We start from the raw sequence: 27,285 nt of genomic DNA, 5'->3' as shown, positions 1-27,285 counted from the left end.
GGCTACGATCGGCTTTCCCCCAACAGCTGGTAAATGATAGAAGGATGGAGGAGCTGGGGCTGGGACACATTAGTGCAAGGAGCAACTCTGCGTTATCTGACTGACAAACGTATTTATTTATTCATTCATCCTAGGTTTGAATGGTATTACTTCATATGATAGGGGGACATCCTCGCAGGTATATTTACTAAGAGGTGAAATATGTAAAGTCCCAATTTGCAAACTTGATCTAACCCTTTAATAAAGCATAGTCATAACTACTTGCGTACTATCAGCAAATCTAGAAACCAGATCTTTATTTGGACGTGCACCAGATTACACACACTCACACAGATATCTGTCCCCTGAAAATGCCAGATTTAGTTCAATCTAGATCCATGAATTGTTCTCTGAGAAATCAGTGAAATGCCATATCTCACAAAGTTAAAGAAAGTGACAAAAAAAAAATCCTGGATCCGTCCCCTGATCTGGATCTGCACCAAAATTGAATGGGTTACAATGATGAATGGAAATCTGCGACTCACGTGTAACTGGTCAGTTGTCCAGTGTTGTTTAGCAAATTAATAAATTGTAGGCATCAATGAGGGTATAGTTTAATCGGCGGCTGTTTGTTTGTTTGTTAGTTTGCAGGATAATGCAAAAACTATTGAACGAATTACCACTTGATGGAAGGATATGGGTCAGGCTCAATAATCCATTACATTTTAGTGCCGATCTGGAAATTTATTTTCATCACTTTCTTTAACATAGGTTCCAGGGATTTTTTGAAACTGTCACTGCTTTAACAGGAAGTAATTCATGTATCTTGATGGAAAAAATCTGGCACATTTAGGGAACTGATGAAAGATATGAGTGTGTGAAATTTAGACTGTTGGGCCATTGCAGACGTGTGTGCTCTACTGATTGTCACCCTAGTCTGATTTAATTTGAATCTTGACCAAAATTGCTGCAGAAAACTTAAAAATGTCCCCTCTATGCTGCATAGCATCCAGAAAAACATGCTCCTCAAAGTCACGACTATTATCAGAGCCCTTCAGACTGATGCCTTGATTGCTCTTTTCTGCTCACACAAGATTTTGCACATTCTGCTTCAAGCTGAGGTCAATCCTCTCGCTTATCTATCTTGTCCCTCATTCATCCTTTTTTTGTGTCTTTAGGGCAATCACAGCCCTTCTCAAGGTTTCAGTGTGTCAATGCCCAATTATTTCAACACAACAGACCAAAAGACATACTGCATGTGAGCTGCAGCTGGCCACACAGCTGGTCCTGCTTTTCTCAGACAGTAACGTGTCCTTAGAATTACTTGATTGCAAAAATTGTTATATCCAATCACAAGGCCACTCTTAATACTTCAGCTGTGAAATGAGAATGCCTTTAAAATAATTATCTGTGTTCGCCTTCCAGATCCCTCCTTTGACTACGAGTATTTCCTACAGACGACATTAATAATGTCAGCCAGAGTCATTACATTACAAGAAGGAACGAGGATCCTGGGCTGCAACGCACAAATAACAGACATAATCCAAATCGAAGTGTAATGGCATAATATTTCATCAGCATAAAAGGTGATGTGGGAACATATTACCTGTTTGGTGAAGTGTAGTTTAAAGCCTGTATCTCCCCCCTCACTCCTGGTGGTGGCCTAATGAAGTGCTATTGCTTGGATTTGAAGTCTGCAGTTTTCAGGACACCTGGGGAAATATAGGCAAAGGGGTTTGAGTTACAGAGAAATCAAGATGATACGTGTACATGCTAAACCTTGCATCTGTGATTTTAATGTCCAAATGACGATTATGTCTAAGAAATAGTTGGAGACATTATCTCATTTAAAAGCAGTGCCACCAATCATACGTGCCGGAGAAAACCTCTAGAGTTTTTTTCCTCTAATGTACGTTTTGTGTGAAATGGTAACAGACTTTTCCTTCCAAAAATACATAACCCACTGTATGTATCCAGATTACTGCCACACACTGCTGAAGTACCCTCCCCCTTACACTGCGTGACACACTCCAAAGGTCACAGCCGCAGGAATGCTTGAAGGACAGACGAGTAGAGCCAACACCTTGTCTCTTTACTCAAAGTCATAAGCAAAGTTTGGTGATAACTCTCTGTAAATAATTAGAGACCAGAAAAAAAATTGTACACTAAAAATGATTTACATGAGCCTTTAAACTTTAAACATGACTGTGTGTTTGAACATTTAAAAAGCAGATATGCCACATTACAGCAAAGGAGAGTAAAGTGGGTTTTTAAGGACTTTAACCTTGAGGAACAAGACTGTGATATGTGCAAATAAACTGAGATGAAGTAGTCATATTCTTTGGAAGTGATCACTTATATTTTTTAAGCAGCATTTGAAAGGTTAAAGGTTTAAATCATAGCTGATTGTACCAGCAAATGGCCTAACTCAGGTAACTCCTTATAATAAATGTCAGATAAATACTATTATTGCACATTAATGGGCTCTTGCTTTGTCTCTAATGGTTTTACATCCTCTTGTCATAGTTTTTGGTGAGGGGGGGAACCAGTGGTCTTTTGTCACTGACACCGAACGCATCACACTGACTGTACATAATAAAAGTCAGTTTGAGGAGGAGGAGGAGGTGGGGTGGGTGGGGGTGTGGGGGTGTGTTATACACGGCGACACCGTGGAGGCGGCGAGAAACAGCACCCAGGGGTGACCTTGCCCGCTGATCTCGGGCTGGTTAAAAGGTTAATTGCCAAAGTGGATTAGGCGTTAAGATCGGTGATCTCAATCCTGGTGCAGCATGGCTCGGTGACTCGCACAGTTCAGTGTGTTAAGACAGAATGGAGATTAACTCGGGGGGGGGGGGGGGCGGATAGAGGTACAGAGAGTGGGGGTACACGGGTAGAAGAAGTGTGCACAGTTGAGAGAAGTGCGTCCGTGCATGTGCCACACAGGACAATTACGCACTGCATCCACATCCCACCAATGCACAGCCATGCATCACATCTATCTCTTCCTACTGGTGTTTTACAGAACGATGAGGCTGTAATCATCATTTATTTAGTTAGTTTATTCATGTGGGTATTTGAGCTGAGCATGACGCATACGTGATGCAAATCATTACACATACCACTAAGTATGTATTCCCCTACAGCCAACCAAATAACGTGGCCACGCAAACTTCCTTCTCCAGCAGGCGGATCGTGAACGCACCAGACCCGAGACAGCTGACATGTCCACCGAAGCAGTCAGGAGCCTGAAAGCACCACATGCAGTAACATGTACAATATAGAGAGAGGACACTCACAGTGACATTTAAAAACAAGGCAGGGTCTTCTTCTTCTTCTCGTGTCTGAAGTCGGTCGAGTCTTCACGGCTGCCAGGTCCACAGAGGCTTTAACCCGGGTTAATGGCGCTGTCCGTGTCCGAGCCTCTCCGGGCGTCTCGCGCATCACACCCCCGAAGGTGCTGCTGTCATGAGGCGGTGACGGAAGCAGCAACAACCGGCCACACTCCCGGGTCTTGTGTCGGTGTCCGAGCCCCCGCTGCTATAATTTCCACTGTTCCACTGAGGTTGTAGTTGCACGTCAGCGTCAAGCGTAGAAGAAGAAACAGCGAACATCCGGTCAGAGGAGGGGGGGAGAAAGTTCAAAATAAGACAAAATCAAGGCTTAAAGCATTTAAACCTTTATTACAGAGCCAAACAAACGTTTTTCATTGGTTTACAATTTGTATATGAGAGATGTAAATGTATATACACGATAATAAATGTGGTTTCCAAAGTAAAGAGGGTCTTGAGAGTCAAAGAATGGGTCGCAAATATAATTGGATAAAAAAACACATTTCACCCATAACGGTGACTAAAGAATTGAGGGGATAGTTTTTGAATTTTTTAACAAAACAATGCAAATAAAAAAATATTTGATTCTGTTTTTTCTTCTTCTCGACATGAGCAATATAGAGTTTATATATGTGGAATGACACATTAAGTTGGTGGTTATTATAGGAGAATTTATCTTGAAAGAATAGAGGGAGGAACTGTGTGCACAAAAAAAAGCAGTGTGATGATGTTTGACTTTAGAAAATCCCGCTATTATTTTGTAAGAAAATCTGGAAGTGCGTGACTTCCTCCCCCTTCCCGAGCGTCTCTCTGTAACTTGTCGCTGTGACGAAGGTCTGTATCCCGTGTCTTTTCTCCTCCCTCTGTCCATTTCACGTCCGCTATGCCTCCGTTACGTACATGACCACCTTCCACCAGCGTCATCAGAGCGTTATGATGATGATGAAGATGGCCTGCAAGTCGTTAAAATATCTCCCTATATAGGTTATATATGTATATGACCCAGTCTACGTTAATCCTGATGTAGTCTAGTTATATATCCACGTGTCTGCTACTGAACATTCACACCAGTCAGTTTAATCGTGCAGAATCAGGATATAGCTGATGAAGTGGACCCTCCCCCACTAAAAATGTCTGATTATTCAATTCCCAGTGGCCACTCAGCTGTTTAATAAAAATCCAAATATTCTTCTTGGCTTTATTATAAGGTATAGATTATCCACTTATAGTATCTCCGTCGTTGGGGCATTTTAACCTGTTAAAAACCAGATATGGTTTTATATATAAATCAGCCTGAGTGTTGCTGAGAGATCGCACATGTCTCCTGAGGCACACCTCTATGGAAAATGTAGTCATGCTGTCGGTCTTGTGACACTGACCCAGCACAGTTGCTAAGGAAGAGGAAAGGCTCTGGCTTACTGTGATGGCATGAGACCACGATCAAGAGTTTTAAATCCAGAAACCTACAATGTAGGTGTCATCTAAATATTGTTTTCTGTCTAACTTTGTAGCCTGCTGCTTCTAGAAATAGTCTCCTGCATGCCTGCGTGGTGGCAGCTGACACAGGGAAGAGAGAGGTTGTCACACACTGTCCACTGGTTTAGATTTTAAATAAAGCAATCTTAGAATAATACAAATCAGAGGCGATTTCAAATTCCAGGGATATCTTTTTTGCACGATTTGAATAAGCCCCCAGCTCTGATTATAGACAATAATAAACGTTAGTCTGATCTGTTTGAAGCATAATGAAGCATAATGAAGCAGTGTGTGTGTGTGTGTGTGTGTGTGTGTGTGTGTGTGTGTGTGTGTGTGTGTGTGTGTGTGTGTGTGCAGCGGGACAGGATTTCCGTGGTGCGTGCACGGGAGGGAAAAACTGACAGCAGTGTCAGTGCGACCTTGAATGAAGGTCACCCAGTCTCTGCTGCAGACACTGCACTTCTGCGGGGCTGCATCACACACACACACTCTGCTGCAGTCTGCATCATCATCATCATCATCCCTGTGTGTGTGAGAGCAGTGGTCATGTTAGATTCTGGGGTTGTGTTGGTGTTGTTGGTGTTTTGGTCGACGTGAATTATAATATGATAAGAGCAGCTGTCTGAGACGCGGTACAGTGTTGTCCATGCTGGTGTGTTTTAAACAGTGGATGGCAGCTGGGGTCCCTATGGGCGCTTCTTACAGCAGGTCGTGACCTCAGACAGGTGTCAGCTGATACATAAATACCAAGAAGCCTTTGTGCCTCTGCTACACACACACACACACACACACACACACACACACACACACACACACACACACACACACACACACACACACACACAGAGAGAGAGACTATTGGGCACCACTTCATTGTGGTGCATGGACTGAGTCATAGATAACAGAACTGATAGAGATCAGTCTACACCTACATTATAAACACCCTAATCTGTATACAAGCACCACAAGCTTCAGTGTAAGGTTAAAGTATCATAGTATATGGGTTTGAGGATTTTAAACAGCATGCTGGGGTTCACTGTCCTGGTCCAAACAGCTGAGGTGACAAATGGATGAACAGGTGACAGGAGAAAATAAACCAAACAAAATTAAACATATAATTTCTTATAAAAGTGTATTTCATGTTTTTTATTCCTTTAAATAAAACACAAGGGGTAAATATTCTATATTATAACGATTTTACCTATAGTAAAGCCTGTATGGTTAAATATGGACCGTGTGTTTTGCTAGATTGGATATCAGAACATCAGTAAACACGGGTTAACTTTGTTATCCATTGAAATGAAAACACCTCCAAAAGATTTTGATTTATTTATTTTTTTGATTTATTTAATCTGTGATGGACAAAATGTCCTCATTATTTATTATGGCGCAGCTCATTTTCTTGTCTAAATAACATGATCCCTGCAGTCTCAGTTGTTCTTAAAACCTGAGCACATTAATAACGAAATTACATGTCTGAATTCTATTTCTGGACGGATTTCCCCTTTAACTCCAGGTCAGGAGTGTATCGCCGACATCAGCATTTACCAACACTGCCAAAATTATTTTCCCTCTAGTGGCAGCCTGGGGAGAGTGCAGCAGAGTTGCTGATGACGTTATAGCAGCTGAGTGTGTGTGTGTCCTCCACTAAAAGGTCACCCACTGCCACAGCACATCACCAGGGCCTGCTCACTTCCTGATCACTACGCCACAACGCTGCTTTTTCATTTTTTATTTCCTGCAGTAAAGTGTCAGCTTAACAAAAGGCCAGAGGAACGTTCACACAGTTCATGCTCCTTTAAAAACGTCTTGTTCACTCACCATGAGAACACGAGAGCAAGGGGGACGAGAGACGGACTGTGATTTGTCTCATTTCAAATCATTAAGTTGGTCAATGACAAATCAGTTCAAGTCTACTTGAGTCAAAGACCTTGGATGGATTCTATTCTGTGATGTTATGTCTCAGTGCTGTACAGATCAAAATGTGTGAGTGTGTGCCATCTGCTGGTTGTGTTTACAGAGGAAAAGCAGCATTCATTTACTCAGAAGAGAAGAGGGGGGTAGTAATACATTTAATTATAAATTAATGAGCAAATCTTTATCCATCAGATATTTTGTGACCTCAGCATTGCTTTCAAACAACCTGAATATACAGATGATAGAATAACTCCAGGCACAATTTGATGTCGCACAATGTTTGTCCTTGGGGCCATTTTCAGATTGAAACACCAAGGTAGAGTTACCAGCCGAGTATCACTTACACGGATCAACTGAGGAGCCGTAGTCATGCTAAAAGGAACATATTGACAAACTGAAGGGCATTTATACAGTACAAACAGTGCTGCATGTACAGTCTGCTATTCAAGTCTCGCAGCACCTGTCTCCCTTGCCACCAGCCAACACTGGCCACGCCAATGTTTTCATTCTCACCATCACATTTATAAGATACTGTCCTTATGTCATGACAGTGGTGACCTGCCCCGCTTAAGTTATTCCATTGGACTTTTATTTCCTGTTTTACTTTGATATCATATTTCTTCCTTTATTTCCTGTCTTTGTCTAGTTTTCCCTCTTTGGTGATGGCCTGCCCCTCCCAGATGTGTTTCCCCAGTGGCCTATGGCTTCCTTGTCTATTTAGTCTCAGTGCTCTCAGTCCTTTGTTGCCTGGTTTTTAAATCAATATCCTTGAATTAATTCCCCAGTGAAAAAGTTGTAAAACACAATGTTGGTTTTTTTTAAATTAAAAAATAATTCCTGGATCCATCCCCTGATCTGTATCCACATGTAAATCTAGTGGGTTCCTTTCCCATACCACATCCTTCCATCAAGTGTCATGGGGGTCCATCTTGTATTTTTTATTTGTAATCTTGTGAACAAACCAAACAAACTGACAGTGGTGAAAACATTAGCGGAGGAAATTATCTTCTCTGGAACTACCTGCCTTTGTTGTGTTTCTGCCTTTTGGGTGAAGCTGAACTCCTTTAACCACCAACAACACAAGGCATGTGTCATTTCAATTTACTGACAGAAATCTGAGAAAATACTGCAAATATTTCCTGCAACCAATTTAAAATTCCGGCTTATACAGTGGGATGTTGTTTACAATCAAGTGTTTATTGTTAAAAGCAGATAACAGGAAATGGAAAATGAAAGTTGGTGATTGAATCAAGTACAAAATTTCACTAAATCACATTTTGTAGCCAAAACATATCTTCCAGGAATGTAGAGTAATTGGTCATCTATGGAAAAACATAAACCCTAATGCACCGTATGTTCAACCCCAGCTTTACTAGAAAGACTGAACTGCTTTTTCATGTAATGATGTTGATGCTGAGTTTGCATGTTCTCACAGTGTCTGTGTGGATTTTCTCTGGATACTCTGGCTTCCTCCCACAGCCCAGAGAAATGCAGACAGGGGTTGGGTCAATGGGAGACTCTAGATTGACTGTGGGTGTGAATGTGAGAGTGTATGGTTGTTTGCCTCTGCAGGTTATCTTGCCCAAGGACCCTTCGGCATGAAGATGGGGAAGCCTGGGATCAAACCACCAACCTTCTGGTTAGAGGATGCTCTACCCTATTTAGCCATAAGGGTCAGAACAGCATCTTTAGAAAACATGTACTTAGAACAATATAATAAAAATGCGTGTAAGACACAGTGCTGCTTTAATTTAAAAAATATTTATTACATGTATGCAGTACAGTTGGATTAATGCATTTAAGCATCAAAATGCAAATGTTATGGTCGTTTAGACAGTATTCACACAGTATTTAGAAAAGTTTGTTACATACCTAAAAAGAGCCTGTTAACTACCTGTTTAATTATAGTTGGCAGGATTGAAGAGTGTAAGCAACCTCCTCTTTAGGTCGCTCTCTAATTTTTTGCACTGGTGTGGATTAGTAAAACACATAGGGAGCCCTGAAATTGAGATGCACTTCCGTCTTGGCCCAGTAGAGGGCAGTAGCTCTTCATAAAGTAAAGGGAGCATTGGCATAAAAGTCACTTCATCATCTTTGATTAAGGCAAACACACTCGCATGCTAAGGCCATTAAATGCAAACCACAAGTGGCTATGGCTTCTTCTGCAATATGTTTCCATCAAGTGTCTGTAAGTAAGCAGCACATATACACAGATACATTGCTACACTGGAAAGCTCTCTGTCAGATTTCTCCACACATCTCAGATATCAAGTTGGAGATTCTGTACCAGGCCTAAATCCGGAGGTTCAGTGGTTGATCTGGAACTGGTTTGGGGTTTCCATTGGGCTCCTTCCTGTCAGAGTTGGAGCCATTGGCCTCGGGGCTTGTCTGTGGAACAGGCCTTCTGTGGCGTCTCCTCTTCGGCTGGCGAGAGCGAGCAGGGTTGGGTTGTGTTGGGTCCAGCAGAGGATCCAGATGAAGTTTAGTACTCTGAGTATCTGAGGATTCATCAATGAAGGCAAGGTTCTCCCCAAAGTAGTCCAGAGGCTGAGACAGGTGGGGGTCCTCCTTCTCTGGTTTTTCTTCAGGCACTCGCTCCGTCTGCGTGGCCCGAGAGTCTGTTTCTGACCCAGACCCGGATTCATTGGACGAGTAAGAGGAGGAGGAGTACGATCCAGAATCGGTCTGGTTCTCACGCTGCTCCTCTTTCCCATCAGAGGGCCCCGTACCTGACGCACTCTGACCGTGGCTGCGAGAGCCATGGCGACGCTTCCTCCGGCGCCGCTTGAAGGGGTCGTCGATTTTTCCTGGGATGCGGAAATCCACCGACATATTCTGGATGTTCTGAGTCCAGTCGGTGGCGTGGGCTCGCAGTTCTTCCATCTGAGAGAGAAGGATCGAACCAGAGTTGAGCCAAACCTAATACACAGTTATTTATCTCTACCTCTCCCTTTTTTTATTACATTCCTTTCTTTTCTTCTCTTTCTCTTTTCTTGTTTCATTTTGGTTAAATACTGGTAATGTTTTTTCATGCAACCTAAATTTCTTATTTCAGATAAATAATTGTTATTTTTATTATTGTTAATGTTATTATTATTAGTAGTAGTATTATATTTTTACCACTGTAGTCTTTATTGGGTTCATGCAAATATTCAAAACAAAAAACACGACAAAAAGATAAAGAAAAAGAAAAGAAGAAAAAATATAACTTTAGACATTGAACACTTTACGGTTTTTAGTGTAATTCACCTTTATCAGGATTTTTTAGTTTTTTATTAGTTATATTGCCCAAGTATAACATTCAACACTTCTTGGGGATCATATATCCCAGCACTAAACTAAGTTTTTCCAATTAAATTCTCCCCATTTATGCAAGTGTGTGGATGCCTGTAATGTTACCCACATATTAAGCCAATCTTCTCCTGAAATCATAGTTTACACACTTTTTTAGCCTGTCATTCCATTAAGCTGTGATAAGGTTTGATTATAATGTATTTTTCATATATTATAATAATTATTATTATTATTAATCTGGGAAGTTGGGACTCAGGGTGGGATGGGAGGGGGTATAGGGATAAATAGTGGTTGTTGTAAAGCTGAGTAATAGCTTCTTTTTCCCTTCCTTTCTCTCTCCTTTGGAGAATTAACTACTGCAAGATCAGACTCAATGAAATAAAGAGTATAAAAAAGAGAGATGATGGAAAGAAAGAAACGGAGATAGAACATAATAAAACCAAGCAGAAGAATGCAAGTATACCTCAGCTCTGGTCTTCTTAGAAAGCACCCGGAGCCAGTTTCCAATCATCGTCAGGATAGACGCAAAGTAGGCGAGACCCAGCAAGATCCAGAACCACACCAGAGGCTTGTACCAGTGGTCGCTCCCTGCAATCCCAGAATCCCCTTTGACAAGACACAAGTACACAGTAGCAGTCAGTTAAGGCAGCAATAACCATATATAATATACACCCATCCATGTCCAAACAGTCATGATGGGAGACACTATGCAGCAGGTAAGATAAATCAATAGTTGCCCTTTTAAAAGAAAATCCTCCTGAATAATTGATTGAGAAAAATGACAATTATCTGTGCTAAGTGAACTTAATGCATCACAACTGACAGACATATTGACAGATGACTAATTAAGTTATATCAGCAACTCATCTGCCGATCAATAGATTCAAAAATATGTAAAAGCAAATGCAGAAGAACGGAAGCCACGTTTTCACTTCAGCACAAAGAAGTCAATTCTTATTGATTTGTATATTAAAGCATTTTGAATAACAGCAAGTTATCAGGGGTTATTAAAAGGGGATATGTCTGAGCACTGATTAGATCTGTTGACCTCTGTTGTGGTGAGAATAAGTTCAGCTGTGACGTGACCTCAGGGCTAAAATAAACCCTGTTGAGTATTATTGGTGGAAGTTGTCGACTTTCATGGATAAAGTAATGTAGCTTGTTTTTTCTGAAGATCTGCTACTTCTCAACTCTGAAGGAAGTTGTGTGTACAGTTGATAACTTTAGGTTTGATGGTTTAGTTTTGATTTTACTTTACTACCATTTTACATGATACAATTTTCTTGAATAAATAAACACTAGTAGGTAAAATAAGTTTCACCACCTTACCAGCTACGTCATTAACAAGTCCATTCATCCATGATAACTATAATATCCCAGTGAATTTCTTGGCAGCCACCACTTCGAAAGCATTGACCATAATAAGCATGTATCCGAAAGTTTCAGAAATTTTTTTACACACACAGCATATCATTACCTCCCCTCTCCTTCTGCCTTCCTCTTTTTTGTGAATGCAGATTCTTTTTCTAGTATTTCGATATTAGCTCTGCCAAGGAGGTTTTGCTTTCACCCCTGTCCATTTGTTTGTTGGTTTGTAAGTAAGAAACTCATAAACGATAGAAAAGAATTCCACAAAACGTGGTGTAAAGATGTGGTATGTGTCAGGGAAGAAACCATTAAAGTTTGGTGCGGATCCAAGTCAGGTGGCAGATCCAGGAATCACTTTCTTTAATATTGCGAGATAGGCTTTTTTTTTTTACTGTTTTCTCAGGGGAATAATTCATGGATCTTGATGAAAGAAATCCGGCATATTTGGGGAACTGATAACTATGAGTTTGTGGAATTTGGTGCAGCTTGATTGAATTTAATAAAGCTGCACCATTCGTTTGTAGATCCAGGACCGCAGTTGCGGCCACATCGACGATCATGATGGTGGATAGCGGATCAGAGATAGTGGTGGTGGATCCTGATCGAGGTGGCAGCTGATGGTGGACTATTATTTTCAACAAGACTGCTTGATATACAAAATGCCTACTCACACACTCTACCATTACTGACAGAGGTTTCTATGTTTTCCCCTCTGTTAAAAGGGTCTTTTGGTAGTTTTTCCTGACTCTTGTTGAGGGTTTAGAACAGAAGATGTCGCACCTTGTTGAGCCCTATGAGATAAATTGTGATTTGTGAATATGGGCTTTACAAATAAAATGTGATTGATTGATTGATTGACATGCGGTGGATCTATTGTTGTGTACCTGCAACATAGTCTCCAAAACCCACTGTTGTCAGGGTGATAACTACAAAATAGGCCGACTCCAAAAGACTCCAGCCCTCCACCCTTTGGAAAACCAGGATAGGCACTGCAACAAAGAGCACGCATCCCAGCAGGATGGACAGGACGGCTGAGATCACTCGCACAATAGTGGGACTCACACGCCATTTCTGTCCGCAGGGTGAAACAACACAGTGGGATGAGAAAAATGAAAGGAAGAACAAGCAAAGAAGACATGAACAGCACTGTTTGGGGTCTGACCAGGAAGAGAGTCTCTATTTTGGCTACAGCTTTCCTCAGCCAAGTACCCAGATGGTCTCCAACCCCAGCGAGTAGGATACCAAACAGTGGGATTCCCACCAGGGCGTAGAAAATGCAGAACAGCTGCCCTCCGTATGTCTTTGGGGAGATGTTTCCAAAACCTGACAAGTAGGGTCAGAGGTCAGAGACACAATTTGTAAACGGATTCCAGTCAAAAATGCGTCATTACAATTAAATGTTGTGGTCTTAATAGTTCTACTGGACACCTACCGATGGTTGTGATGATTGTCCCTGAGAAAAAAAAGGCACTGGCCAGATCCCATTGGCTGACAAAGCTGGTGTTGCTGGTGGCATCCACACCTGCACCGATGGCCTCCACCATTTCCTGGGAAGGGACATTGGACAAGAGTTATTATTATGAAATATATACAAATTATACTTATATACAAAATTATCCTAGTGGTGTTTTCCCTAGTGTGTGTAATGATCTATATCAGAGGTCTTCAACAGGGGGTCCGTAGAGGTACTGCAGGGGGGTTGCGAAATTTCTGGTTGATTAGACCATTTTTTATATTTTTTAAATTTTAAATTTTCTTTTTCCACAAATTTAAATGTCGTTAAATACACATTAACATGAATCCAACATATTGTAGCGAACGGATAAATGGAGGCAGAAGATGTTATCTTTCAGTCAGCAATGCACACACTGCAGCTCCTATACCTTGCACATGTTTAAAATAAAAACATGAATATATGAACCTGTGTATTATTTGAATAGCTTAGTATTGAATGCACAATAACAGGGTAGCTATGTTTATACATGGCACTAGGCCCAGTTTAATATAAAACACAATTTTATACAATATATATAGTAGGGGGTCCCTGCTCCATCTCTCCATCAGTTTGGGGGTCCTTGGCCTATAAAACGTTGAAGACCCCTGATCTATATTTTATGAATTGTGGTTTTCTTTACCCTAGAATGAGCCCTTTATATTTATATACTTTATATATACATCAGGAGCGGGTCCTCTCTCCGGAGGTCGCCATGTTTTTTTTTACAGTAGCCCAGACTGGACAAACTAAACACCTTTTGAGTTTTTATGACAACTGACAGCTGCCACAGGTTCTCTCTCATGTTTGGAAGGGGGGGTGAGGTGAGGGGTATTCAGCTGCGACGTGCAACTTCACCACGAGATGTCACTAAATTCTACACACTGAACCTTTAATTAGACAGTAAAAAGAGAGCTTAAAAATCAGATTTTACACATGAATAGATTAACCCATCAGTAATTTTGCCTAGTTCAAGATCAATTAATTTACTACTTTACAGCCGGCCGCAAATGATGTGGAAAATGCACAGTCACGATCAGCATCAGCCTGTCAGTGACAAAGAGACTGATTACTGATGCATTACGGCGACCGGCTCCACTCTGTCCCAAGTATATCGAACCCCTGCCAGCACAGATAATCTAATTACCTGATCTAATTATCTGTTTTTTGTCCGTTGGTACTTGAAGACATTTGTTCCCCCTAAAATTAAAAGCGAATATGATGAGGCTGTGACTGCACATGGACTCTGCAGACGTTATAGTGACTTTAGGTGCATATAGGTGCATTTCGGTAAATACAGTACATTTTACATTGTAGTGTGGTTTTGTGGCCTGAACATTTTGGAATATAATGGGTAATGAGATTTTTTTTTTTACCCAGCATTAAAGGGTACATTTCGAAGTTAGTCATGTGCACGTCAGTCTCTGTCTCTGTTCACCACAACACTGAATTTGTCTGAACAATTTGGAGCAAAAACAAACCGTTTCTGACATTGATGTCTGACGATTTCAAATTTCACTGATATAGACTGTAGACGGGACTACAAGCCATAAATGAGAGCAGAGAACTTCAGCTTTACGTGGCCCTGACGTACCTGCAACCACAGGTATAACAATACACAACAGGGGCGAATTGAGGATTTTTCTAAATCAGGAGCCATAAAGGGGCCACAATTTACACAGAGGGGCCAATTATATGTCCAACATCAATGTACAATTCCTGATTCAGTAAGATGCACACTTTTACTTTTTCACGTTTACTGTTAGCTCTATAGCTTTGTGCAAAGCCACACATCATTTATATATTTTTAGAAAATTGTTGCTTGTTCAAGCACATTGTTTTCTTCAAAAAAGCTTGGAAAATAAAAATTCTTAACAAATTGTCATGTGTATTGTTAGTATTATTAGTAAGTAACTTCTTTGTTTTAAAGGCTACTGACAGGACAGGGGCAGTTCAAGAGCCTATCAGATTTCAGTTGGGCCCTATTATAAACAAACAATTATAAGCTAATATTCATTCTGTACATTTTTAATAATAAAATAGATTTTTGACCTGCAACCAACAATCGTTTTTCTGTTGATTATTCTCTACTAAATCCAAGGTGGCCCTTTCAGGTTGTTGCTGGATCAAAACCTAAAAGTCTTTGATTTACAGTGAAAACAACTGCAGAAGTTGATTGTTATTTCTGCTTCATAAATAACTAAAACATATTCATAACCTAAATCATTGACAATTATTAAAAAATTCTGTTGATTGATGGATTAGTTGACTATTTAAAATTATGTAGCATGCATCAGTTTCTTATTATCGGATCATTTATAGTCACAAAGGTCTCCTGGAAATCAGCTGTGCCACAAAGCCATACACATGACCCACCACATTAATAGCCAGTGGTATCAAACAACTGTACAAGGGTGACATTGTGTCGTGGATAAGATCTCAAGTTCCAATACATCACATTGTTGAAGGACGGAACTTGGAGTCTATCAAACATCAGCCGATACTGGTTGTGTGAAACCGGACCCGTCTGACTCTGTGACAGCTGATTACTCCTGTTTGTATACAGGATGTAATTAAGAGCTCATGTGTTTAAGATCTTACAAGTGCAAGTTCATCCTAATGATTTCTACGTTTTATTTTAGATGGGAATAGATGCCATCAGATCATTGGCTGTTTATTAGCCTATGTGAGTGAATATATTTTATTATGATGTGAAAATTGCGAAAAACGCATGCTTTTCTTTTCCTTGTCTAAAATCTTGATTTTATCTATGAAGTGTTCAATATGAAATGTATTGTTATAAACTTGTCATATGAATAAATTGTGTAATATATGAAATATTTGAATCATTTGAGACGATTAAAACCTACTAAAATATTTAGAAATGTTACTTAATGATTCCTATTTTCCTATTTATGGAAGTTTTTATTTTATACGACAAAATATTCCTCCTGTTTGGATTTAGTTTGATTCTGTGTAACCGTGTAAACAAAAAAATACACACAGTCATACAACTAGGTAGCTTGCTAGAAACAATGGCCCATTGTGCATTAATGTGGTGTCGGAATAATTGGAAAACTAAGTCCCTGACTGGAAAAATTCGCGTGAACGCCACCTCAAATGAGAACAACATGCGCAAATGTGAAGCAAATTTTGCACGACAAAGTTCACCAAAGTTCTGCGTGAAGCCACACTACGATTGGCCTCGCCCCAGGAAGCATATGTTCTACCCACCTCCTCGCTTGCACAGATTGGACATGCGCCACGGAAACATTTGCATATGTGTGACCACATGCCACAACTCGGATGGTCAGCAAAAATTCCGGTACACAAGTTGCTGACATCATATTTTACAATTAGCTCTAGATTGTCTTGTAATTTTAGCTTGTCAAATGTAACTTTTGTCACAGGCTAACTGTCCATTTCTCGCAAGCGCCTAACACCATACTTTTTAGCCAATTTTAATGGTTAAATGTATATGTTTTAAAGGGGACATAGCATGCAAATTCCACTTTGTTAGTGCTTCTACAGGTTAATGTGGGTATCTGGCATGTCTACCAACCCAAAAACTCTGGGGAAAAAACACTCGCGCGTTTTGTTATAGTTCCTCTAAGTCAGAAACGTCATGCTTGAGCGACTCGATTGCGCTTCCTGGGTTTTGTGTCGTAACAAGGAACTGGAAGTCTCCCTACATGGTCTTGGCCATTATGTGATTGGGAAAATTAAAACTCCAGGACAACAGAAGGGGAATACAAAGTATGGGATGCATATTTGATAATTTATATCATATAAAATATGTAATTTATATCGTTTAAAATCATGGGGGGAGAGGGGGGAGGGGGGAGCTGGCTCATTAGCATTTAAAGGAACAGGCACTCAAAACAGGTCACTCTGTGGAGGGCTGTTTTATACAGGGTAAAAAGGGTGCTGTTTTATATGATCCTTGTGGTATTTTGACCAAAGTATGTTACAGACATTTCATTAAGACCCCAAGGAACCATATCAACTTGTGGTAAAATGGGCATGCTATGTCCCCTTTAAGTTATTTATATGTCTATCACCTGATCCTTTTTCTTTCCTCTTTATTATCATGCAAATATTGGGCAGAGGTGTCAAGGTGTCGGTCAAACGTGCTACATATTGTATATGAAAACAACATATTTTGTTTTACAGCTTCCTTTTTTTCCCACATTCCGACTTCAAAGCAAATTAGCCCATGATGTGCTTCAGTGTTAGATTCAGTGTCTGTGCTCTGTGTTTATTTAAAGCAACAGCTTCTAGTTGGTTGAATTTTTTTTATTGTCGTTTTAGCAAACAGGTGCACACAGGCTGGATCTGGTTGCAGTTGTTGAGTTTGTTAGCTTTAGAGGCAGGAGTTGCGATTGGCTGAGAGGCGAGAGGGTGGTAACCACGCCACTGTCACCCCGTCAAAATACATCATGAAACTAAATGATGAAATGCATATTTTTACATGTATAATAAGGAAAGTGTTCACCTTTGTATGCCTTTGCCATACGTCAGCCTTGAGTCCCTTTTTGCAAATGTCAGCCACTGTATGCAGATCACTTTCAGGCTAAAACTGTCATTTACAACGTGCATTGTGGAGCGAGGACAAACATCTCGGAATCACGTCACGGTTGCCAAGCTGGCTCATAAAACACAAACATTCAGCCTTTATGTCTCCATGACTTCAGAGGACATCACATTGACTTAGCTACATTGATTTCCTGGAGACTAACTCTAACCTTGACCTAAACCTAAACCTAATCTGACTTTAAAACACGTCTTCACCTTGAAAGGTAATGATTTACGTTATGGGGACTTGTTTTTGTAAGAAAGACAAGTCCACATAATGTGACATTTAGGTCCCCACAACATGACCACGAACACACACACACACACACACACACACACACACGCACACACACGCACACACACGCTGGAGTTGACCCATCCTTACAAACTGCTCTGACCACACCTCTGCCCCCCCCCCCCCCCCAAACGAATCTGAAGTCTGCCTCAGGACCCACAAGAGAATTGACAAAATGAGTTGTGATAAGTTGTGTTGTCATACTCAAGTTCCATGCAGTGAATATAATACACGAATCAGAGTCAGCTGTCGGTCAGACACGCTGCCAAAATGTATTTTTAGCCACTAGAGGTTATCAGTGTCTAAGCTACAGATCCTCTGTTGTTTGTTTACGTATAAATAACAACAGGCCGTAACTAAGTCCACTGTCACAGTCACACTTTCTGATGCACAGTTTCCAGGTCCAGTAACCTGGACCCTGTTGACACAAGACATAAGGAGAAAACTTAAAGAGAAAAATAATAATATGAAAATATGAACAGTTTATTAAAATTATCGGCAGCACCAACAGGAATTTACTCAGCCGACTACATGTTATTTTCGTGTTTTAAGCTTTAGTGGGAATAAAAAAGTATGAAAACTTGTAAAGACCTGACAGTGAAAGAAGAAGGGATATATTGCGGCATAGTTGTAGATCCCAGCCTGTGGTTAGAAGGATTAACAAAGATCATTAAAGACAGGGGGGAAACACAAAATAAATTTAGATTACTTCCCTTTAACTTTGTGAGGCTTGTTAGAATTCTTCAAATTGACACAATCTGGGAAGGAAAATCATTGTTTGGTTGAGCTGTTCATTATTTATATCTTAATTTACATAAGGCCAATATCTGTGATGAGGATAGATGGAAACCACTTCTTTAATTAAGTCAAATCTGATGGAAAAGGGAATTCAGGCCCATTTCAAGACCACCCACCACAATGCCTCCCCAGTTAAAATTGGACCACAGGAAGAAGCCGCCCGAGACAGACTGCCAGTGGCTCTTGTCACGAAGAAGATCTACTTTACCTCTATAAAGGCCTGTAGGTTGTTTTCGCCGACACATGTGAAGTTCAACAGGAAGTCCTGCCGCGCGCTTTGCAGCATCATGTGCCTGTTCTCCTCCCGCGGGGTCTCCAGGGCGCGGAACACCACGGCACCCAGCACCAAGTACAGAAGCACCCCCGTTAAGATGGCGAGCACGGTGGAGCACCGCATGGCTGCGCCTCCGCCCAGTCCAAATGTAGACTGCTGCTTCCCTTCGCCAGCCTCAGCGTGGCCCGGATCCCAGCTGCTGCAGCTGAGACATCAGCATCCACACAGACACAAGCAGTTTCACACTGACCACATGGGGCAGACAGCAACACGGGGGCCCGCACACACACATGTCTGCCGAAGCAGCCACCCCCCCCCATTAGCTGCACACCAGGCATTAAATGGACCTAGGCCTCACCACACTGCTGACACAGTAAGTGCAACATCCCTGATAAAAACCTGTCATCTGACCCACCTAACACTTTAGGCAGAACAGCAATAAAACAACTGATAAATATTACAAAGACACAAACAGATGCACACATAACACTGACCTGTCAATCCGCCTCAGATGGCCACGCCTGCGCCTTTTCCAGTCCTTCTTCACGCCAGGCCTGAGGATGGAGTCCCTGGACCCGTAACCAGCAGGGAGCCCGTCCGCCTCACACTCTGACGGATGGGACACTAGGTAGGAGCAGACATATGTGCATTCACTCAGCGATTTTCAATGGTAGATGGTCGGTATTCATATAGCGCCTTTTTAGTCTTGATAACAACTCTTTACACTACAGTTGTTTTAATCTATGTGCAGCACTTTCTCTATCACACACCACTCATAGCATGCATAGCCGCCAGGGGTTCAGTATCTTGCCCAAGGATACCTCAGCACAGTGTGCAGGAATCGAACCGCCGGCCCTCTGCTTAGTGGATGACCCGCTCTACCTCTTTAGCAACAGGACAGCAATAAGAATAACAAGATATTCACTGTCTCACAAACACAACAGCAGTGAGTGGTGAGGATGATCCACAATGACAAGGCAACAATCAACAACAAGGTGATGCTCCCAGACGGAGCGGCGTCACACACAGAGACATGCTACTGAACAAAAAACACCTGTTGACTTTCTTTATTTTTTACACGTTCTCTGTTTCCATCTTCTTAATTATATGCACCATGGAAGTTTGTGACGAGAGGCGACAAATGAACATCTATGTCCTGTAGGTGAGAGAAAGAAAAGTTGCCTCCAAATAGGAGTGGAACCTGGAAACTTGAAACCAGCCTCAGGGCGATGATGTTGGTCATCGTCAGCTCAAACCAGGAGGATCAGACTGAAACTGCAGCTAAGGCTGTGCACACTGGTGTTAAAGCTGTGGCGCCAAGAATCTGATAAATGTGTCCGACGCTCCCTTTATCCAGTAAAAACCTGGGAAATTATTAGATAAGGGACGGATCACTGGACTGCTGCCAGAAAGAAAAAAACTACAACCTCCCATCTTCTAAAGTTCTTTAGTCAGCAGATCAGCTGGTTCTGATCCAAACTTAGAGTAATAAACATCGTGACAGCGAATATACACTTGCTCTCCAAACGGTTTTACAGCTGCTGGAAACAAAGGGACTGTCTACTTAGTAAATTGGACACATCACGGCTCCACAGTTTTGCAGAATATGGTCTGATGCTGACATTACGCTAGTCGTACTGTATAGTCGTGGCACAAGCAATAAGAAACGGGACAAACGTCCATGTGTGATCATCACATTTAACCTGCAATTCACAAATTAAAGATTGTTTTACACCACAGATATTATTCTAGTATATTTCGGTCCAGCAACACAGTTACAGAGAACATCTGAATGTGCAATCCTTCTATCAGCATGTATCACACCACAGTAAACCCACCTCAGACAGACCTAACACACACATAATGCACCACTTGACAAAAAGGAAAATCATACTACGCCTTCCACCGAGTGCCAACAGGGGCTGTTACCGCTGCTGCAGCCGAGCCGTGCCCATAGTGATCCCGATTTATTACTACCATTTCGAATCCCTCCATAAGACGCATGGCACTGACCACAGCACCTGGCAGTCCAGTGTCCGGTGTGTGTGCCTCACCTCAAAACGCACGATCAGGAGAATCCAGAGCACTGGTCGCCTCTTGCAGAGTTCAGGCAGCCATGTACAGGGAGTGTGTGTGTGTGAGCAAGAGTATATGAGAGTGTGTGTGTGTGAGCAAGAGTATATGAGAGTGTGTGTGTGTGTGTGTGTGTGTGTGTGTGAGCAAGAGTATATGAGAGTGTGTGTGTGTGTGTGTGTGAGGCTGTTGCTGAGCGCACAAGAGAGAAAAAGATACTCAATCAAACTGACTTTATGGAGAGTGAGAGAGGGAATTGGAGAGAGGGAGCAGCACAGATCAAGACGGAGGTGAAGATGAACGCTATAGACTCCCACTCCGAAAATCTGCAGGGATTTTTTTTCTTCTCTTTTTGTCAGACACATAACGGACCTCGTACTGTGCTTCAGTGTGTGATTATAATGTCCACTGTTCACTCCTGTGAAATAACTGTATTGTTTGTACAGTGTACAGATTTGTATATACATTGATTGTCCCAGTGGGATCGATGTTTAGGATTGATTGAGGTCTAATTGTTGTCACACTGCCGACTCTGCAGAGGGAAGCCAGCTCAGCCTCATTCACCTCACTCTCAATATCCCATCTACCTCACAGGCTGCCTGACAGAACTGCTGCTGCTCTACTTCTCTGTGTGTGTGTGTGTGTGTGTGTGTGTGTGTGTGTGTGTGTGTGTGTGTGTGTGTGATCATAAGTACCGACCAGGTCAGGACATTTCTGCTTCACATTTCAGATTCCAGGCTGCAAAGTTTAATGGTGTTAGATGATGACATCACTCCATATGAGTAACATGATTATCTGCAGGTTTCAGCACATAACAGTAAGACACCATGACATTACACAGCAGAAGTAGTTTGAATAACTGCATCTGTATATATACTGTATGTATCCGTGGACACAGGGAAATATTCATTCATTCATTATATATAACTGACTGTGGTCACGCCTTTCGGGCCGTTATCATTGTCATGGTTAACAAAATGCTATGATATTAATTTTTTCAGAACTTTAAATAACAATATTTAAATAATTATTTTATGTTTTGTATTATGAGTGTCTGTGTTTAAAAAGCACCTGTCAATGAAATATAAGGTTGTCCTTAATATGCTGTTTCTACGAACATGAATTTTATCTTTACCTCCACCAGGGAGGTTACGTTTTCACCCCTGTCCATTTGTTTGTTTGTTTGTTTGTTTGTTTGTAAGCAAGGTTGCGCAAAAACTAACTGAATAGATTACAATGAAACTTGGTGGAAGGATGTGGTATGAGTCAGGAAGGAAACCATTCAATTTTGGTGCAGATCGGGATGAGGGAGCGGATCCAGGATTTATTTTCTCTCTTTAAAATCGTGGGATAGGAAGATTTTTTTGTATATTTCCCCAGGTTTCCCAGGGAATAATAAAATCAGACACATTTAGGGAACTGAAATAGATTTAAGGTGATCATTGGGCCCTGGTGGAGGTTTGCACTCTACTGAGAACCCTCCTAGTTTCAACCAACTCGGATGGCTTGGTTGACTTGGTCACATCTGTCCAGGGACTACAAATTAAAAAAACAGACTCTTGGCAAACTGTGGCGCATCAACAGCAATGATTATCAATGTACACTGTTCCTGTTAAATACAATAGTATAAAATAAAGTAAAGTAAAATGGGAATACTCTTCATTAGCATCTCTCTACCTCTGAGGGGAGAACAACTAACCAAAAGGTGGAAGCAACCAGTATAAACAATGGTTTCAATGAAATAGATTGTAAAAAATAAATACAAAATAAAGTAATAATTTAGAGGTGGAAATGTGCTTTTCTACTTTTTTTAAATTATAATTTTTTAGGTATAGATTTTAAGATGAAAAAAGCAGAAATGGTGACTGCTCCAGTGCTGCTGGGTCAGGACCAACCTTCACCTTCTGTGAGGATCACATGTAAGGAGAGAAAAACACGAGATCATTCTCACCACTTTTCATGGATATATATATTTGCCTGATCAGTGTACTTAATCACAAAATAAATGAATAACGTAAAATAAATCATCTTTTGTATGTAAGGCGTTTGTGTATCAATCGATCAATCAAGAATCAATTATAATAAAATGAATCCCACATATCCCAGCAGTTCATTTGAACTGAGAGTGAACTCATAACTAAGTGCTCTTGATTTTAATTGACGTTCGCTAAAGCATATTATAATAATTGTTATTTATTAATGGTGACCCTGCACTGTTAATTGTACCAACTCCAGCAGCAAGTATGCTTCTCATCTCTAAACCATAACTCAGTTCATCCTATACTCAGCCTGATATAACGCCCTGGCACACGTTCCTTCTGGAGGCTGGTTCTGGCTCTGCTGAAGTCCCTGGCATCCACTGATGGAGAATGATTAAACAGAGACGTTTGAACGTTGTGTTGCAAACAGGCAGATTGAAGCTCCAGACTCCTGTGGTTTGAATTGTGGCTGTGGCTGAGGGGTAGAGTGGTCGTCCTCCAACCCGAAGCTCGGCGGCTCAATCCTCTGTCTTCCCCATGTACTCAACCCCTAAATGGCCCCTCATAGATGTTGAATGCACTAGTTTAAGTCGCTTTGGATAAAAGCATCCACCCAATGACATGTCATGATGTAATAATGTAATTGAATGAGCTCAGTGCCGTTTGTTTGGCGAGAGGTGGTGTTTGTTGGAGGAGTCACGACCGGCCCTGACAGAGGAGCAGGTCGTTGGGGTTCTGCAGACCGAGCGATCCCATTCGCTCAGAGCTGTGCTGGTGGATGGGGAGGTTGCTGGGGGAAGGAGGTGTGCAGCTGTTCTGCTGTGTCACTGCTGAACATGTGTGGCTGCAGGGAAATATTCATTCTGACTTTTGTTGTAATGTAAATGCAAGTAAATATTCTAACTGCAATTGCATGTATTCAACCCTTTGCTTGGTTTAAAGTAGGGTCTTTTCATTTGTTTTATAAAATTACAAATATATTTTAATGCAGACTAAAAAATTAGATTGATCGTATGGATACAATTTTTTTTCAATCTGTTATATTTATATATACTATCGTTGATAAACGTACTATTTATCCATTCATCCGGTGAGTGGCGGGGTTTAACCTGGACCGGTCGCCAATGTACCACATAGCTATATATAAATATACTGTATATATATATATAAACATTCACCCTCACATACATACCTATGAGCAATGTACTTGACCTGCATGTCTTTTTCTGGGCAGAAGCAGGGGTTGATATTTAATTATAACATATTAACATCTTGAAATCCATTTATTCGCTTATCTTCCTATTCAGGTTTTTTTAAACTAAAGAGATTAAAAAAAAAAAAAAAATGTCCAGCCTTCTTCTGCTGATTCAACACTTTTGTTTTGGTCAACAAAAAAAAAAGGACAGTTGGAAATTTGTACCTTAATAGAAAAATGTCCATTAATCTAATGGGTATGAACTAATGAACTGATCTTAACCACTTGGACCAACAGTCTATTACATCTTGATGGATGAAAGTTTCTGACACACCTTAAGATACAAGATGAGATGGCAATTTTTCAAACCATCACTAGTTTCTTTGGCCGAGGAGATTATATTTTCATCTGCGTTTGTTTGTCCGACTGTTCGTTGGCAGGTTTACACAAATCTTACAGAACAGACAACCCCAGAACTTGGTAGAAGGATGTTGTGTGAGTCAAGAACACGTTACATTTTTGTGCAAATCCAGGATTTGTTTTAAACTTTCTTTAAGATTGTGAGATATGGAGGTTTTCAACATTTGTGTTGCTTTGTCAGATGTGGATCTTGATGGAAAACAAATCAGACATGTTTAGGGGACCGATGTCTATGTTTACAATTTGGTGCAGATCCACATAAAAGTCTGGATCTGGTGAATTTAAATGTGGCTTCATGAGGAGTAGAAGAGGTATGCTCTCTAAGGCCCATTCTAATTTATATAAAGAACTTCACGTCATTGACCTTTGACCAATCAAACACAAAAATATTGTATTATAAACATTTGGTTTTCCATCTGCAAAGCTGTCATCTTATATTAAAGTGTACAATATATAACTTTACCTTTGGTTCACTCTGATACTATGTGATATTTACTAGTTGTGTAAGATGTGCACATTTTGCCTATTGACAAATTTAGGCAGTGTAATAAATAGATCATTAATCACTAACTGAGTATATAGGCTATTATTTCACTGTAGCTGGGTGATGACTTTAAGTAACAATCTAGAATGGTAGAGCAAGGCCCAACAGTCCCCTTAAATTCAAACTGCACCAAATTTCATAAACGTCTAGATATCCCTCAAAAAAATCAATCAGTAAAAACATTTTTTTAAATTAAATGCCCTATCTCATAATGTAAAATAAAGGGGGGAAATATTCCTGGATTCGCCCCCAAATCTTCTTCTTTGGGTTATGACCCACACCTCAACAAAATTTCCTGGAAATCAGTTGAGTAGTTTTTGTGTAATCCTGCTAACAAACACTGAGGAACATCCAGCCCTGCATCAGACTTTTACCTCAACATATAATTTTATTTAGATACATTTGTAACGAGATAGAAGTGGACACATCTTTCACCTTCTTTTCCTGCAAATACCGGATCCATACACTCACTGGGCAGCAGAACTGGATTTATTTCACGCACTCTCCAAATCAACTGTTAACCACATTTAGCTGCTTCAATTCAATCTGCGTGAGAGCTCCCATCGCTCTGCTCGCACGGAGGCTGAGAACAGTCCGGCAGCAGTGAAACAGGTGTCTAATGTATCCGGCTACATGGATCCTGTGCACGGTGCAGGACGAGGACGGTGCACAGGCACGGACACAGGAATGGTTATTTATTGTGAGAAAACAACACATGCATTAATCAACGTATTTATCAACGTTAAATAGAAATACATGAGGGAGATAATGGAATGATTGAAAATGTTCCCTTCCTACTTTATAAATCATAGTCATCATATTCATTGCCTTAAATAGTTCAATAGAATTATGGGAAAAAAAGACAAATTAATAAGTAATAATTTCCTTAAAGTTCAAGCTGATATCAAAAATGTACTGTGTTTTGTTTTCTCATTTCAAATCAGCCTTGAAATCAGGTCATTCATGCAAAGAAGGTAGAAATCCTTACTTCTAGTCGACGGATGTTTGCAATTTCAGCCGTCCTTTTATTTTTGTGTGTGGTTTCCATCCAGCGGAGGGAACAAAGTAGATCTGCTCAGGTGTGACCGATCTGAGAAGAAGCTCCACCGAAATGAAAAAGCTCAGATTCATTGACCTGATAAAAAGAAAAAAAAAACTCCTCACAATTGCAGCTATAGGAAGGTGGTGGTAAATAAAAGAGAGGGATGGAGGGTGGGGACAGGAATGTGGTGGTGGTGGTGGTGGTGGAGGAGGAACGTGCTGCTATTATGAGCACTTTATTTTCAATTAAGCCTTCTTGCATATACTGTGAGCTCAATTTCTGCCGTTTATTTTTGATGATGCACGGCCTTCTTGGACTGGAAATTGACCGGTTAGCAGACGTCTGCAACTTTGGTGAACGAGGGGAAGCGGCTCTGTCGATGAGCAGCGGTAGAAAAAACAAGAAAATAACGTTTTATTTGATCAGACGGCAGCAGAAGAAAATCAAGACTTTTTTACTGATAAAAGAGTTTTCATTTTACTACAAATACGTTCTGTTTCTAGGCCTCTGTTGTTTTGTTTTGATGAGTTTTTCCTCTTTTAGGTCAATTTCATGTGCTATATATACAGTGTATTAATATTGCATTACAATAAATGAGCTGCAGGTTCCTATGTTTAAAGAATGTTGATTTAAATCATGTTTTTGTGACTATTCATATTTTTTAATCCAATGCCTCTCTTCCTATTAATTGACTGTTAATTTATACAAAGAAAACCCAGGATCTGGCCACTTGTACTGCATATTATAATAATCCAAAATCATTATTTATGCCACGTAACCCACGACAACCACATTTAAATTCATTAGATCCCAATCTTTTATTTGGATCTGCACCAAATTCCACACACTCATAGATAACAGTCCCCTAAACAAGTCTGATCCATGAATTATTCTCTGAAGAATCATGGATAATGTTGAAAAACACCCCATATCACAATGTTAAAGGAAGAGGAAAGAAAACCCAGGATCTGGCCACTGATCCAGATCTACAGCTAAATGTAAAGGGCTCATATGACACATATTACATCCTTCCACCAAGTTTAGTAGCCGTGCTTACAAACAGACAGACAAACAAACAGACAAAAAGAAACTACATCTCCTTGGCGGGGGGTAATAGTTAGTTAAATAAATACCATAGGCTGTATATACAGATGGACGACATGACCGCTCCCCAACAGTGGAGCCAAAGCATCTTGATCACCACCAGGTGGCTGGCTGCAGTATAAATCCTGCCT

The 27,285-nt window shown here is 40.7% G+C and overlaps 1 protein-coding gene across 3 annotated transcripts; it reads right to left on the bottom strand.

The window, feature by feature from the left end:
* Positions 1-8,237: 8,237 nt before the first annotated feature.
* LOC117774038 (potassium channel subfamily K member 4) lies at positions 8,238-26,460 on the bottom strand. Of its 3 annotated transcripts, none has more exons than XM_034606076.1 (8): positions 25,997-26,460; positions 19,292-19,421; positions 18,732-19,002; positions 12,796-12,910; positions 12,526-12,686; positions 12,248-12,434; positions 10,459-10,601; positions 8,238-9,584 (listed from the first exon to the last, which is right to left on the bottom strand). In XM_034606076.1, coding segments are annotated over exons 1-8 (1,599 nt in total). In that variant the 5' UTR covers positions 25,998-26,460; the 3' UTR covers positions 8,238-8,993. The 3 variants fall into 3 exon arrangements, with proteins under 3 accessions (XP_034461967.1, XP_034461968.1, XP_034461969.1); XM_034606077.1 differs by lacking the exon at positions 25,997-26,460 and adding an exon at positions 20,852-20,938 and having other exon boundaries at positions 8,241-9,584; XM_034606078.1 differs by lacking the exon at positions 25,997-26,460 and adding an exon at positions 20,775-20,829 and having other exon boundaries at positions 8,241-9,584.
* Between the last annotated feature and the right edge of the window lie 825 nt (positions 26,461-27,285).

Source organism: Hippoglossus hippoglossus, chromosome 14, assembly GCF_009819705.1.
Source record: "Hippoglossus hippoglossus isolate fHipHip1 chromosome 14, fHipHip1.pri, whole genome shotgun sequence".
NCBI lineage: Eukaryota > Metazoa > Chordata > Actinopteri > Pleuronectiformes > Pleuronectidae > Hippoglossus > Hippoglossus hippoglossus.
Note: the sequence above shows the minus strand (reverse complement) of the source record. Positions and strands in the feature narration are given on the sequence as shown.

What these genes read in the sequence shown, in the direction of transcription:
- LOC117774038 (XM_034606076.1), bottom strand. An exon ending in AAATAGAGACTCTCTTCCTG is followed by an intron (nt 12,435 to 12,525) that starts GTCAGACCCCAA and finishes CCCTGCGGACAG; the next exon opens with AAATGGCGTGTGAGTCCCAC. An exon ending in CTAAGAAGACCAGAGCTGAG is followed by an intron (nt 9,585 to 10,458) that starts GTATACTTGCAT and finishes CTTCTCTCTCAG; the next exon opens with ATGGAAGAACTGCGAGCCCA.